General features: G+C 37.1%; 1 protein-coding gene across 1 annotated transcript in view; it reads left to right on the forward strand.

Annotated features, from left to right (window-relative positions):
* The first annotated feature begins 651 nt into the window (after positions 1–651).
* TNIP3 (TNFAIP3 interacting protein 3) overlaps positions 652–16,653 on the forward strand; it is an 87,140-nt gene continuing 71,138 nt past the window's right edge. Inside the window, exon 1 of the mRNA XM_014784548.2 lies at positions 652–698. Coding sequence (XP_014640034.2) covers positions 667–698 — 32 coding nt within the window. The 5' untranslated portion in view covers positions 652–666. The remainder of the gene's footprint in view (positions 699–16,653) is intronic.

The raw sequence follows: 16,653 nt of genomic DNA on the forward strand, positions 1-16,653 counted from the left end.
TGAAGTTGCAATTAATATGAAATAGAAAAAAATGGGAAATGAAAAAAAATTCTGTCTTAAACATAGTTTTTAAAAATTTCTTCCTTCTCTTTAATGGTCACATTACCAGTTCCCTTGTTATCCTGAGAATCACGGGAATAATCACTAACTCCTATTGGAGAAAAAATGGAATGAACGGCTTCTGAAAAGTTAGCTCTTGGTGTCGTGGGGTCGTGAGGCACTCCTGGAAAACTCATTCCCGGACTGTGGCTAATTGAACTACAAACACGTCAGTCTGACAACGTTAACGGTTTATGACTTCAATGTTGGAATGTCCAGCTTTCTTTTACTTGCTCCTGGACAATTTCTCCCTGTCATGGGGCTCTTCCTTAACTGAAAGACTGAGTCTGTATGTTTACACCCAGCGTTGTACCTTTGATTGAAACTAGGCAGAAGGCACGTTTGTGGTCTGTCTTCTCATAACTGTCAGTGTTGAAAACAAGACATGAGAATAAAAACATGGCTTTTGATGAAAAATGCATTTACCAGGTGGTTTTCTCCTCCAGTGACTGACATGTTATCGTCCCTTGAGACATGTCTGAGCCTCACGTCCTTTATATTTTTTTCCTTTAGATTCCATGTGGACAACTCATTAACAAAAACAAGAAATACGAAGAGAAAGTGGTAATGTTCACCAATCAGCCGGAAGATTCTGACAGGTAATAACGACATTTTATTTAGAGAATGTACACCTCTAATAGTAATATTCTAATTGTAGCAATTCTGTTTGATGAGTCTTTTAAGACTAGACGAGAACCTATCTGGATAGAACCATATAGAATAGATAAGAAAAGATGGTGGATGACAGTGTAGACTATTTGAACACATTTTCTTTCATTGCTAAGGGGCAAGAATCATGATAGGTTATGGAGGTTATTTGATTTTTAAAGTATTGGTAAGTTTCCTTTGACAAGTTTGGCCCTTAAGATAATTTTTCTTGAAGAACACAAATTTTCTCCTAGGAAACAACCCTATTTCATTAATCAAGTGAAGAGGTAGCTATATCTTCTCTCCTGAGTTATTAAATCCTTAGCTCAGGTATAGGGGGAGAAGTTTCCTAAGTTCCTTACCAAAAATCCCTCCCTCAGCCACTTTCCACATTCTATCAACCCTTTACGGCTTTTCTCAAGCCCCAGTCTATCCATTGACCCATATAGTTATGTCTTTGACTTCTTATTCGGCACCTTTTATGTGCAAGTTATTGTGCTTGCTGCTTGCAGAAGATGAATCAGATACAGACCCTATCCTCTAGCTGCTTGCAGTTTAGAAAAGAAAAGCCATGCACATACCTAAGTATAGTACATGTTGAATGTTTTCCCTCATAAAAGAGGCACAGATAAACTGCTCTGTGAAATCAGAGGAAGGTGAGATTCCTTGTTGTGAGCATAAAGAGGTACATGAAGAAGGAGTTGTTTGACCTAATTTCTGGTAAAAAGAAAATGGAGGGAAAGATGGAAAAAGAGAAGGAAAGAATATTCCAGGCTGAAGGCACAGTGTGTACAAAAATGTCGTGGTAAGACAGTTGAGGACTTGTGTTGGGACCAGTGAGCATTTGGCTTCCACAACTGACATGTAATACAAAAGGCATCTTAAGTGAAAGACTAAATAGCTGAGAACTTCTTCTATAGGCCAAGGTTTCTCTGTCTATAAAGACAAAACTGCTTTCAAGTGAAAGATAAGTTAAAGAAATAATAAAACTCAGGTTCTTAAGTCAGTATTTCTCAAACTAGGGTTCTCATACCTGAGGATCTGGAGACTTGTTCACAGGATTCTTGGTCTGTGACAATCTTTTCATTAAAAGGGGTCCATATGCACTTCCAATATGAGAATCATGACTGTGCATAAGAGGAGCCATCAAGAATTTTGAACAGGGCATTGACAATAGGCTAATTTGGCAACACTGTTTAAAATTGGTGACGGGAAAGACTAGAAGCTTGAATAAACATAGAAATGTTGAATTCTCCCACTCCTCTTAACTGGTTACATCCAGGATCCATAAAAAGCATTTTAGCCTTTAGTTGTATAAATTTAGCATTTTATTATGCACTACTCCTTATTACTCTTTAACTGTACTGTGTGTATTAGTCTTGTCTCCTGGATAAGATTTTATCTATCTCAAGGGAAAGAACTCAGCATACAATAGTATAACCCACTTTAACAGTAGGTCTACAATAAGCATTGATCTATTTCATGTAAATTTTTGTAAAATATGTTTACATCACAGGAGAAGTCTGAGGATTAACTGATTATATTGACAACCTCTAAGATACTACAGACATAGAAGGACATGACGATTGATTGATTTCTAGATGATGCTCCATTCTCCTTTGGTAGAAGAGGTCCATATTTGGCAAATTTTACCATTTTAAAAAAGAAAGAATGAAAGAGAAGAAAAGAAAAAAAGAGAGAAAGGAAGGAAGGAAGGCAGACAGACAAACCCATTGTTTCTGTGTTTTGAAGATATGTACATCCTTAGCTTTTCCTTCAGTGTCACCACTCTGCAAAGAGGTAGGGTTACCCTCATCCCCCTCCCTCTCCTCCCCTCCATGCACACTCATAAACCATTTCCCTCCACGTGGAGAATTTTAAGAACTCTGCAAGCTCCTGAGTCCCATTCTATTGTCTCCTCTTCTCAGCAATGCATATTAATGTTTAGGTTCTCTCCATTTACCAATTGTGAAAATTACACAGAATTTAGTAGTTAACATATTTTTCTTCTACAATGGTAAAAAAATTTGTATTTCTGAGAGAAAGAGAGAGAGAGTAAGTCCTTTGATAGTAATTTAAAATGCTGAGGAGATGGTTTTCAAGTTAATCTTTAAGGTGGATATGACTTGGGGTCCAGAAGGAAGGATGAGCGGATGAGGCAAACGCTGCAGCCCTTATCTTCGTCTCAGGGGAGGTGAGAAAGAAAGAAGGAAGAAGCAAGATGAGAGGCAACAGGGTGGGGACAGAACAGCGAGTGCCGAGTCATCTTTCTCTCTTCCTCTCCTGAACTGACTCCTTTCTAACTGAACCATTTTAGTTTCTACGGGGATAAAACGTACCATCTCTTCAAGTTATATATTGATATGATGGCTGTCATAGCAAGCTTCTTTTCAAAGTAAAAACAAAGGAGTGGAGGAAACAACGTTGATCCCAGTGGGAGATTATTAAAGTAAAAACAATATTTCATAGCTTTTATATTCCCCTTTAACATAATCTCGAACCATATTGTTTTAAAAGCAGCCCCTCTCAACATGTTATGATCCTGGGGTCATCCTGGTTCTGAAGTCCTCTTATAATGCCAGTTCCTCATTTTAATTTTTCTAAAGCAGATGTTTCCCTGTCCTAGCATTTATTTTAAGAAGTGTTAAGTATTTTTAAAAATAAATAATGTGTTCAGAAAATTATAATTATAACCTAGGAAGGAAAACTATTATGATTCATTATAGCTTCAAGTAGAGCTGGTCTCAGAAGAATAAAATGAATGTTAAGTTCTTGTGAAGCGTCCCTCTTACCTGGCGTTAAACATATTCACATTAGCACTCATTCGACCCAAGTATTAGACCTGATCAAATACAATCTCAGTTATTCATTGCCTTCTGGGAACAATATTCTGGTTTCAGATGCACTTAAGGAGCTCCTGTGACTTTCCCCATATTCAAAGCATTCAAATGTCTTTATGCAAAACATGGGTGTACTTTAAGAAAATTAAACAATAGTTTTGGGTTTTTTTCCACGTGAATAGCGCAATCCCCTCCAGATGCAGTATTTGGCCGCCAAACAGCTGCTGGCTATTAAACGCCCCTTAAAGCTCCATTTTTCGCTCATAAAGGGAAGAGAAGTGTAGGGACGTTTATGGGGTGACAGGCAGATGTTTTCGTTGGAGCAAGACTGTGTATGTGGTAAGCAAAAGCTAAAATGATCTCTTTTATGATATCATCAGCATTTTTACAATTCTTCTGGCCTCTTTATTTTTAACCTTCTTCTTACCTGACCCTAAATTAAACTATTCTGGAAAGGCAGAGTAAAGGGGCATTTATATAGTTGCAGTCCATGTTGCAGAGAAGTTAATAATATCAGCTACTTTTTCAGACAGACATAGATTATCTTCTGTTCATTCAAAGTATTTCATCAGGTAGAAGAGAAATTGATTCTGAGGTGCTGAATAAGTATTTTTAATGACTCACAGAACATCATAGATCATTATCATTTTTTCTCATAAATTTTACTAATTCTTAGTCATGCTTTAATTTAGTTTCAGTATTAAAGTTCACAAAACAAATTTGTCAATTTTTCAGAAACTATAGTTCTTCAAACTAATAAACATCCGAGTCATATTGCGTTTCTGGACAACAGTCTAAGTCTCTTTTCTTTCCAAAATCAGAAAGTAGCACCTCAACCGTGTGTTTATGTATAATATATTAAATAAAATTAAGTTTTATTGGATGGATAAATTCACAGAGATTTAAGACAAGGGGCTTTTGGAAAACTTGTGTTTTCAGCCAGACTCTATAAAGCACATTTCAGAAAAGCCTCTTCCATGCAAACAACACCCACAGAATAAACACAAGAGTTTCCATTTCCTGAGGACTATCTTATACAGAATGCCCAAGAAGATATCTACAGTATATCTTTTGTTCTGTTTTTAATACTTTATGCCTGCATGAACTCTTTGCTTGATTCAATGCAACAATTACTTGTAAAGCTCCTACGATGTGCTAGGAAGTATTTGCGAGATGCTGTAGGAAAGATTACCAAATTAGAATTCTCCAGAGAATCCACTTTTCATTTATCTGGGAAGGACTGGTGCTGCCTCCCAGCATGATATTTGTGTATCTGGAGACTACATCTACAGCTTTTACCTCAGTGGAAATGTCTTTGATATTAACAGCGGAGGCACACAGCTTGCTCGGAGGTCTGTACCGGGCCCCACGCAGGCTGCAGACAACAGGCAGCGAGCTGAATGAGTTGTAAGTCTGTTCCTTCTGTGTATGACAACTCTAAGACATGCCTTTTTTGCAGAAGGCTTCAGAGTTTCAGCTAAAGTCATCTCCTCGAACGTGGCAAATACACAGACCCTTCTAAGGCAGGACATTCAGTTTCTTGGGCTTGAACTGACACGATTCAAAGCCAATTAACATGATGGAAGATATTGCATTTACAAAATTCCAGTTTTCAGGGCAATTTGGAAAAAACAAATTCACAACTCTCTTTATGAGGCTCTGACGGGGAGTCATGTAAATACACTAAGTAAGAAATAATGGGGAAAAAAATGAAGGGACTCAAGCTTGGAAAATTCAATTTGGTCTTGATTTGGATCTCTCTCTTTGATTCCTTCATATGAATTGAAAATGTTAATTTGCAATTAGCAAATTGGTTGTTTTCATCTCTGTTAGGCTTATGCTTCAAGTACTACATATGTCTCTGTTCAAACATAGATTTACTTTAAACGGTAGGCAGGTTATGTTCAGAATTTCTTTGAAGTAAATTTTTATTCCTCGCTTTTAGTAATATGTATCATTTGCTAATTTTTATATTGATGTAGGACTCTAGCCGTCACTTTATATTCTGTAGATTCAGAATATCAGACTGCTCTGATAGATAGAATTGTAATTACTTAAGTCACACATAACCTCATTTTTCAAGGCAACTGGACTAGAGAATCATTTTTCCATTTCATGTCTGGGAAATATTTCCAAGCCAGAGACATCTCCTTTCCAAACGCAATTACTTTCATTGTTCTAACCATATAAGTTCCATTATCCCCTTAATAGTACCAGATCATTGTTTTCAATTGTTGCAGAAAATACGAGCTCCTTAAAAAGCAAAATAAAATTTATTTTAAGATTCACACCATTTGGGTGATTCGCCTTTCTTTAAATTTTCATTTTTCTCTGTACTACATCACACTTTTTATTTTAGAACACAAACAGGAAGAGAAATGTATATTTAGCAACAAAACTTAGATGAGTTTCACACCGTACTGTCATCATTATTAATACTTGACTATGACGTTGTTGGGGGTGCTACTATTCGTGATCAGACTTAGATTTGTTTAATATTTTACACAGCTTGGAAAATCTTTTCACGTTGATATCTAAATTTAGAGTAGGTTAGAAGTACGCAGAAAAGTAAACTTTAGTATGTGATTTTTGGTTATTTCCAATCGCTTCTGTGTCTTACCTGCTGAATAGTCAGTTGCTCTTTATGGGAAAAGAGCCGATCACAGTGAGTAGCACATGGTGAGGGCTCTGAAAATGTTTGTGGAATGAGTGGATAAGTGAACTAATTTAGCCTGTAAGTTTTGACCCACTCTCTGCTAAGCAGAACACTTTTCTGATCATTACAAATTAACCTGCCACCATGTCATCTCCTTCCTCCTTGTGTTTCTCTTTCTCTTTCTTTTTGAAAGTAGTTTTTATTTTCTCATTATAGCATTAAAATGTCAGTTACAAGTCAGTTCTTTCTGTGTGTGGCAACTCTAAGGGTTGCTATACGTATGCAAAAGCATTTATGCAAATGATTATTTGTCTGTGAAATACAGACAAAAAGAAAGAAAATAAAACTCATATTTAATCCCACCATCCAAGATAACTACTGATAGAATTTTTCAGATCTCTCTCTCTATTTTTTTCCCTTAAAAATGGGACGATCGTGGAAAGATTGTTTCTGAAGCTTTTTTTAATAGATGTATGAATATTTTCCCAAGTAAATATTTATCTCTATAGTATCCGGTTACATAGCTGGATCAATATTTATTTAACTGATTTTCTGTTTGAGGCATTTAGGTTGAAGTCAATCTTTTGCTATTAGGAACAGTGCTGCAACAAACATACTTGTATTTAAATCTTTGTGCACATTCACTTTTGTTTTGTTAGGATAAATGCCTACAAGTGGAATTGTTGAGTGAAAGTATAAAGACTTTCGATACGTACTTCACAAAGCGCTCAAGAAAAATAACACCAGTTTACCATCCCTCCAGGAATAAGGAGAGTAATTTTTTCTACATTATTATCATTGCTTCAAATACTATTCACTGTTGAACCAAGCACTTCACTCTGGTCAAAATTTCTTTCCTAAGAATGCTATCCCTTCCTCGAGTTAAAAGTTGCTCTGCTACTTCCGCTGGTTGGCTTTCTAGAAGTCCTTCTCGTCAAATGAGACTCCTACCTATAGTATTTTCTCTATAGACAATCTCATCAGTTACTTTTTTCCTAACACCCTCACTTCTTGAGTTCTCTGTCCTTCTCTCCAATCTGAGTTGTTACTCTTTGGCCTACAGTGCAGCTTTTTCCCTAGAACTTTCTTTACCTTGTCTCGGAACTTCTGATCGCTGCTTCTTTTCTGGTTGTTCAGTTTTACTAGTGAGGATTTTTCCAGTTTGTACTCTTGAGATCAATAACTGGCTGTAGGTATTTAGAGCAAAAGTGAGGGACGAGATCTTAGACCACCACAGTTTACTACACAGATCACACAACTCCTCACTCCCACCCCAGTCCTCCTCCACGCCTCCTGTCCCTGAATCTGGAGGCTTTGGGTTTCATCTTCCCAAAAGAACCATCCTCTGGCCACGCATGGGGTATTAAAGATAGTTGCCTGGCTGCACAGGTTCATATGCGAGGAGACCTCAGGGATTCAAATGCCCCAAAATAAGACAGCAAATCAGTTCCCTTGTTTTCAACTTTTTCTTCAGTTCTTTCAAGTGCTCAGCCTCTCAGAGATTCTGTGGGGCAAACTGTCCTCACCTCTTGGTGGCTTCTCTCTCAAGACATGGGTTTTAACCTCCTCTGCTCCAGTAATTCAGTTCTGACTTCTGCTTTTCTTCTTCCAAAAACTGGTTGAAAAAATCTCATCTACTGTTGTCTCCTGTCCCAATTCTCTTTGTCCTTGTGGGTTAACCGTGGTTTAAAGTCATTTCTTGGGATTTTAACAGGGCTTCAAGAAAAAGAGAAGCGTTAAATTCATATGTGCTCTAGACCTTATTGATTTAACTCCTAGCTGCTGATTACTGAAACAGAGTAAGTCAAGATCAATTTTAAGAATTATTTTATGAGACTCGGTGTTTAGATACAATCTGAGGCTTAATGTTTCCTGACATTTCCAAATTAATGGCCAGAGACTTGGTGAGTCATCAAGTGTATTTACGTCCAATTAACTACATAGAGTGTTGATTTGTCTCATTGAATGCTCTGCACCTGAATTCTACTTTGCTGCTCTCAACCTCAGCATTCTTATTGTTGATTTCACTTGTCTGCTATGTCCTAGCCCAATCCCTTATTTTAGCCTCTCTGAATCACTCCATTTGGGAATGCCTTTTCTTTTCAGCATAGATCTGCGTTTGGCTTTGTAAGCCACATTGAAAATCATGTTCATTAAACAGCCAAGTTAAGTCCATTTACATTTGTTGATATGACCAGTATGTTTGTTCTCAATTCTGTCTGATTATTTGATGTTAATGTTAATATTAGATTTACTATGTTTCTTTCTCTTCTTGATCTGTCTTCTTTGCTTATTTTTAGTACTTCTTTTTGTGTTTAGGAAAGCTTATATTTATGCTCTAGTTGCCTAACTCTGTGCTAATAACTCTTAAAATTCCCTTGATCCTTTCTTTTCTCCCTTAATTAGGCTTCTCCTATTTGGTTTGTTAGATTTAAATGATACTCCTATCTATAACCTATGCAGCAATCAATGAACTTATTCTAATTTCTACTTTTTCCCTTCTCCTCCAATTTTTTTGATTACTTTTACTTTGTCAGAACACATATCATTTGCATAATACTATGTCATGCTTGTTCTCACCTTTGTTTTAGTCTTAGATATATTCTTAGATCTACTATTTTAATACTCATCAGCAGTCCTTTCGCCAAAGTTTCCTCTGGTTTTGATACATGTCAAGTAGGTGAGCTAGATACAAAATTCTTTACTCATTCTTTCCTAAAATTTTTAAAAAATACTGTGTCATTTTTGTTTTGCTATGTATGTTTCAGTGAAGAAACTTTGTATGTTTCCTGGTATTCTTTTCCCCAAAGGACTATATTTTTCTGATTCTTCAAAATTGAATAGTTTTACAAGACTCTGTCTTGTAATTTCCCAGGTATATGGTGGGCGCTTTCAACAATATGATTAAGATTTCATTTTCTCTTTGATTATAGTTTTAATAGTAGTTCTACTCCGTTTTATTTTTCTTATTCAGGAAAATTCAATGTATATTGGGTCTTTTTTGCTGTACTATATCTAGCACTTTCTTTCTGATCCTATTTACTTCTTCATTTTATTTTTTTTCCTCTATTCAAAACCTCTTATTAGACTTGCAGTCAAGTATGTTCTCCCTTACATATTTTGTAATTTGGTCTTCACCCATGAGATGATTTTTATCTTTTTCTTCAATTTCTTTCCTGAATTTGGTCATATCTCATTTTAAATTGTGCTTTTTGTCCTCTTCCGTCCTGGGCTTTTTGAATTTATGATTTAAGGTCCTTTCTTATATCTAAAATTGCTTTTTAAGAGATGTTTAATGCTTGCTGGAGTGGGCGTTTTATTACAGTTTTTCTCTGCTTCATGTTTGGTTTTTTAGAGACTATTTCATCAGCTAAAATCTTTTGATTCTCATTTTCTCTTTTCCTCTTGTAGTTTTTAGTGGATGTTGCCTGTCATTTTATAGTCATTTTCCTGTACTGGGAATACTAGGTGTTTCCATGTAGATATGGTGAGAGTGACTTAGATAGGTTTCTTAGTTCAAAAGGCCCCTCCTCTGTTGGTAGAGACAAATGCTTTTTCTTTGGTAGTTGGTGTGTTCGAGGTCGATGTATCTTCTGCTTTTGTTTCTGTAAGGTTCAATTCCACAGCTTACTTTCTTATATCCTCTCACCAGCAGACTCCACAGGATGCTTCCTCTTTCCATGTCTCATCCTCTCCCCCATAGTGGTGCCCTCCCAAGGCTGCCATGTTAGGAGACAATCCTCCAGGAGTCTCTCGCATTCATGCATATCTTACAAGCAGAGGAACTGGCTGCCTTTGTTCTAGATTACCTTTTCAAAGATATTTATTAAAAAAAATCTTAGAAAACAAAAGTAATGTCTTCTTCTGGACTAAAGGACACTATTGCTTACAGTCTTGGCATATAGTATCTCCCTTTGTAGCAAGGGCAGGAATATTTACTGTCCAGTATAAAATATTCAGTTTCCCTAAGATCAGGGTTCCTCCTCTGTAATGCAATGCACCAGGTTGCAAGTGCCAACAGGCTAGCTTTGCACCTCACTGTGAGAATTGGGCTTGAGGAACTAGCCCAATTTATCAAAAATGCTGATATTCTGGTTACTGCTATTTCTGTGAGCAACAAATTCCTTTGCCTCTGATATGAGAGTCTTGTCTCTTCTGTCAGTATCCATGAAACAGTGACAGGCTAAACTGTTAGCTAGCAAGTAGGCTAGCTCAGACTCTTCACACTTCTTGACAGCTGCCTTTTGATCTTTAGATCCCTAGGAGCCAGTTCTCAGACATGTTCTGAGTATTTGCCCATTCAGAATGGGACTTACTCTCTCCTCCTTTTTTTCCCAAAATGTCTGGTATGTTATTTTTAAAAATTTACTATGAATATTTTCAAACATATACCAAAGCAGACAGAATATTATGATGAACACTTTAATCATCACAGTAGCTTTTATAATATTCAATACATGAGCAATCTTATTTCATCTATATGCACACCCACTCCCCCAACTTTGGATCATTCTGAGGAAAATTCAAGATGTCATATCATTGCATCTGTGAATATTTCAGTATTTCTAAAAGATAAAAATTTCTTTAAAAAAAAATCCCACAATATAATTATTACACCTAAAATATTTAACAATATTAACAACTCCTTAACATCAAAAAATATCCAGAAAATGTTAACATTTTCCCAATTGACTTATTTCTATTTACAGTTTATTGAATTAGGATGAAACATTTCAATTAGTTGATCTAGGTCTTAATTGCCTTTTGGTCTATAGCTTCCTCTTATCCTTCTCTTTTTTTTTCTCGCAGTTTTGGTTGTTGTTTGCTGTTGTTGTTCTTATTAAAGAAACTAGGTAATTCGTAGAGTTTGCCAACAGCACTCATGTTAATCATACAGTATATGTTCCTCTGTCCGCTGTATTTACTATAAATTGCTCCTTAGATCTAAAGGCTTGATCAGAATAGATTTTATTTACTCATTTGGCAAGACTACTTTACAGGTGGTATTGTGTGCTTCCACCAGCAAACACTTAATGTTTGTTCATCTCTTTTTATGGGACACTATCAGCCTCTGATAATTGCCTAGATCCATTAATTCATTGTTATTATTATTATAAAATAGCAATAGAGTAGTCTACCATTTCCTTTTTATTTTGTGGAATACTTCTATAAATAAAAATTGACTCCGAAAACTATATTACTATCTTGAGATGCAGATTATATAGGAGAGGCAGTATAAATAGCTCGATTCTTTCATGTACCTGTTTTCAAAATAATGAGGACTTTTTCTTTGTAGCAGGGATTTTATTGATGTTCATTACCACTAGACCTCCATGGTTTGCTCCTCTTTTCAACCCAGTCTTCACCAGACACTGCTCTGGCACAATTTCCAAAACTAGTTCTGCTGGTTTGGGATTGAAATTTGTAGTATTCTGTCTCTGTCTCCTGGTGCTATGGACTGAGTTGTGTTTCCCTAAAGTTCATATATCGAAGGCCTAAACTACTGTGACTGTACTTGAAGATAGGGCCTTTAGGAGACAATTAAGGTTAAATGAGATCATAAGGGTGGGGCCCTGACACAAGAGGATTAGTGTCCTTATAAGAGGAGACACTAGAGAGCTGGCTTTTGATCTCTCTCCATGCACACACAAAAAAGAAGAGATCATGTGAGCACACAGCAAGGTGGCACAATCTTCAAGCCAAGAGAAGAGGCCTCAGGATGAAACCTACTTTGTGGGCACCCTGACCTTGGACTTACAGCCTCCAGAACTGTGAGAAATAAATTTCTGTTGTTTAAGCCACTCAGTCTGTAGTGTTTTCTTATAGAAGCCTGAACAGGCTAAGACACTTACTTATGCTACAGTTGCCTAGTGTGAATTTTATTTGCTTTTCTTGTTCATCTGTAAGAATTCTGGAGGATGCATGGAGGAATCTGGATTAGGCAGCTGCTAACATCTACCAGGCATCTAGAAGTCCATGTAATATATTGAGAAGTATTCCCCTAGAGAACCACAAGTACTTTTATTATCCAAGATATGATTACCAAACCTGGTTCAATTTAAGACTATTAGAAATGTTCCAGAGTATAAAGATTTATTTCTTCTTTAAATAGTTGTAATCTTTCCTTTCTTTATTATGTGGTATGATTTATTAAAGGATGGTGAAACTCCTTCTCGTCAATGGCTCAGGGTAACTCACACCTATCTTGTTGAGCAAAGCTGATAGGAGTTCTTACTGACAAGGAAAGAGCATCCACTATCTGAACAACACCACTTAAAACCAGTATTGTGGTTAAGAGTGTGGTTTCTTGAGTCAGACTGCCTGAGCTCAAATCACACTTTTTAGGTAAGTTACTTAATCTCTCTAAAACCTTCATTTTCTCATCTTCCTGATGGGGATAAAAATAGTTGTGAAGATTAAATAAGATAATACATATATAGCTCCTGACACATACTTAGCATTCAATCATCATATAAATGTATTTAAAACAACCAACTAACAACCAATTTAGTTATGATATAGAAAACAGTTTACCTTAAAAATGTTTCAAATATCAACAATTTTTTCTTTACTTACAAGCGGTCATGTAAAATTAGTTACAATTTTATATATTATCCAAAAATGTGTCACTGAGTTCTTTCTTACGATAAGAAATATATTATAAGCAGCATCTAGGACAGTTCTTGGCACATAGTAAACTTCAATAAGTAATTGTTGAGTGAGTGAATAAAAATCACATAATAAAATGATGTAATTCATATTTATCTCACCCCATTTGGGATCAAAGGATAGAGCACCTTGATTCTTCTGCAATTATTTTGTGAAGCTTCAGAACCACAAATGAATATGTGTGAAACTTGCTGTAACTTTATTGATCTGAATTTACAAGGCTAATCTGGAGCCATGTTATTTCCTCTGGGCTTACTATTCCTTCTATGTGTAATGCTGCTTGGATTCATATAAGCATCACTTATACCCATTGTGACACCAAATGAGTGACTTTTTTCCACACTCAATTCTCCAACACCAGCTCAATTCTCCAACACCAATAATTCAATTCAATTCTAACACTAGCTACCTGGAGTTAGCACAGATCCCACAGGGTAAGGGCTCAGGCCCACAAGACTGCCCCCACTTTGAGTCCCAAGGACCACCTATACTTCTGAATGTCTGGTTATAAATTTGGGGGTCCCATAACCCCCTCCTCAGGTTCAATAATTTGCTAGAAAGACTCTTAGAACTCAAGAAAACATGTTACTTACATTCACCAGTTTATTATAAAGGGTGTAAACCTGAGGCACAGCCAAATGGAAGAGCTGTGTAGGGCAAGGTATTGGAGGGGGGGGAAGCTGGCACTGAGCTTCTGTGCCCTCTCTGGGGACACCAGCCTGGAGCTATGCAGGAGTCCCACCCTGAGTCACCTCATTAGCATAAACTTAGGTGTGGTCAAAAGGAGCTCCTTGTGAATAACAAGACACTCCTATCACTCAGGAAATTCCAGGGATTTGAGAAGCTCTGTGCCAAGAAAAAGGGACAAAGAATCAGAGTATATTTCTTATTATACCACGCCCAGTTTTTGGCCTCCTGGTCTAAATTGCCCTCTGTGTGGTCAACTACGCCCCAAATCTCTATATTTATTGTTGTCTTCATTCACTAATGCCTTAACTCAGTGTTAGAGCAGTTAAATAGAACACTTAAAAATCGCCAGACTTATGAAATAGTGCAGAGAGTGAGATTTAAAGAAATATAGCATCTACATAGAATTAGTTGTTTAATTCATTGACATTCAACTATTACAAATCACGTATTGGTGTATCTTGGTTTCTACCAAACTTGAATAGATTTATCTTTAATGGAATTTTCTTTGACTTTCCTGAGACTTGTTAATTTCTCTTTGTGATTTAGAAGTTACTGCTTCACCGTCAGAGCTTAACGTCTTCTTTCTGTTCAGAGGCAAAACACATCATTGATCATCATATTTTACTGATCTTGAGGCTGTTTTTCTTTGCACTTCTGAACAATTTTCTGAACACTGAGGGTCCCTTCATATTTTCTCTTCAATTGCCAGTAGTTAATGACACCAACAAACAAACAGCAACAAAACAAAACAGAAAACCCCAGACCACACACAAGGTATTTTCACTAATGTGACCCTCCATGACTGTTCTTTTCCCATGAGAAGACTTTCCTCTACCTGACCACCTCTGTTTGCTCTTAGCTCTTTGCCCTTTGGAGTCAATACTTAAATTGATTTCTCTTTTGAGTCAAAATGTCAAGGGGCAATCCCCATAATTATAAAGTGAGTACTCTCAGGGGCTTAGTACAAGAAAAAAACCTAGGATATATCTAAGTCTAACATTTCCAATAGCTTTAAATAAATTTGTATTTAAAAAGTCAGAACACTAAGTAATGTGTCTACAATAAAATGCCTCTTGACAATAATGAATAATTTTAAGGAATGAGTTCATCATCACTATATTTAACTTATCTGTGAATCGGGAAATAACCAGTTTTTAAGCCAAGTGTGTCAAGATGAGGATTAAATGAGATAATGCATGTAAAGTGTTCAGCAAAAGGCTTACTTTGAGCAAGGCTTGCATATTCATCTGCTTACTCAACATGTCTAGGGGATGTCTTTATAGGGATATCTGAAATACATCCCAAATAAGAGGCTCATAGAAACTCCTCCTTTCTCTAACTACCCCAAATTTGCTCCTCCCTCAGTCTTTCTTGTCTCAATAAATGGAAACTCCATTTTCCCAGTTGCTTAGTCTAAAAGAACTTAGAGGCATCCTTAAACTAACTTTCTTTCTCTCTTTCCCCTCCTACTGTCTAAATTCAAATTACACCCAGACTCCAAGCTTTTCTCTCCATATCCCCCCCATCTGTCCAAACCACAAGCTTCTCTGCCTGGATTACCACAATAGCTTTCTAAATAGTCTCAGGGCCATTGCCCTTGGCTGCCTCCAGGCTACTCTAAACCCAGAATGATCTCACCAAAATATAAGTCACATCATATCTCTTCTTCACTCAAAACCTTCATCTCATCAGAGTAAAAGCCAAGATTTGTTTAATACCCACAAGCTGGCCCTCATTGAGTTGGCTCCCTTTTACCTCTGGTATTAACAGCTTCAACTCCCCTTCTAGCTCTCTCTCCTCTACTCACACTTTCCTAGTCACTGTTTATTGGACACACTAGGCAAGCTCTAGCCTTATGGTCTTGGCATTGGCTGCCTTGACAGGGAATTCTATTCGGCCAGGAAGCCACACGGCTCACTTCTACATCTCCTGCAAGGCCTCCTCAAATGTTACCTTCTCAGTGAGCCCTGCCCTTGATCACCCTGTATAAAATTGCAATCCCTACCTCCCCAAGCCAACACCTCATAGTCCTGATCCCACTTACCTTGCTTTGTGTTTTTTCTATAACATCTATACCTGTTAAAATGCTAACTAGACAAAGAACTACTGCACATGGGCAAGGCAAAATACACTCATAAGGAAAAGTCAGTCAAGAACCAGAACTAACAGTTACGGAAGAGAACAAGCAAATGAATAATAAACATATTGAAATATGATCAACATCATTGGTAATTAAGAAAATACAAGTGAAAACAACAATAGAATATCCGTTGTTGGTAAAGCTATTAATACATGTAGAGCTGACTTCAGTTGTGGGAAAATAAGAATTCTTACACATAGCTGACAGAAATGAAAATTGCTATCACCAATTTGGAAAGTAACCTAGAAGCATTATTAAAGGTTTAAACATTTGGGGTCGGCCTGGTGGCTAGCGGTTAAGTTTGCGCCCTCCAATTCAGCAGCTCGGGGTTCGCAGGTTCGGATCCTGGGCGCGGACAGACGCACCACTTATCAAGCCATGCTGTGGCGGCGTCCCATATAAAGTAGAGGAAGATGGGCACAGATGTTAGCCCAGGGCCAATTTTCCTCAGCAAAAAGAGGAGGATTGGCAACAGATGTTAGCTCAGGGCTAGTCTTCCTCACAAAAAAAAAAAAAGTTTAAACGTTCATACCCTCTGACCTGATGATCTAACTTTGGTAGATCTATTCTATGTAACTAAAGTACCAGTATGTCAGAATATATCTTGACAAACATTTCTATTATGGCATTGATTATAGTGATATTGAAAAGAAAAAATAATTAGAAATAACTTGATACTCCATCATAGGGAAATGATTAAGTAAATTTGTTACATTCATAATTTTCAAATATTATTTGGCCATTAAAAGTAATCAGCTAGGGGCCGGCCCCGTGGCTTAGCGGTTAAGTGCACACGCTCTGCTACTGGCAGCCCGGGTTCGGATCCCGGGCGGGCACCGACGCACCGCTTCTCTGGCCATGCTGAGGCCGCGTCCCACATACAGCAACTAGAAGGATGTGCAACTATGACA

The sequence above is a fragment of the Ceratotherium simum genome, chromosome 12 (genome assembly GCF_057802395.1).
Source record: "Ceratotherium simum simum isolate JZ-2026a chromosome 12, ASM5780239v1, whole genome shotgun sequence".
Classification (NCBI taxonomy): domain Eukaryota; kingdom Metazoa; phylum Chordata; class Mammalia; order Perissodactyla; family Rhinocerotidae; genus Ceratotherium; species Ceratotherium simum.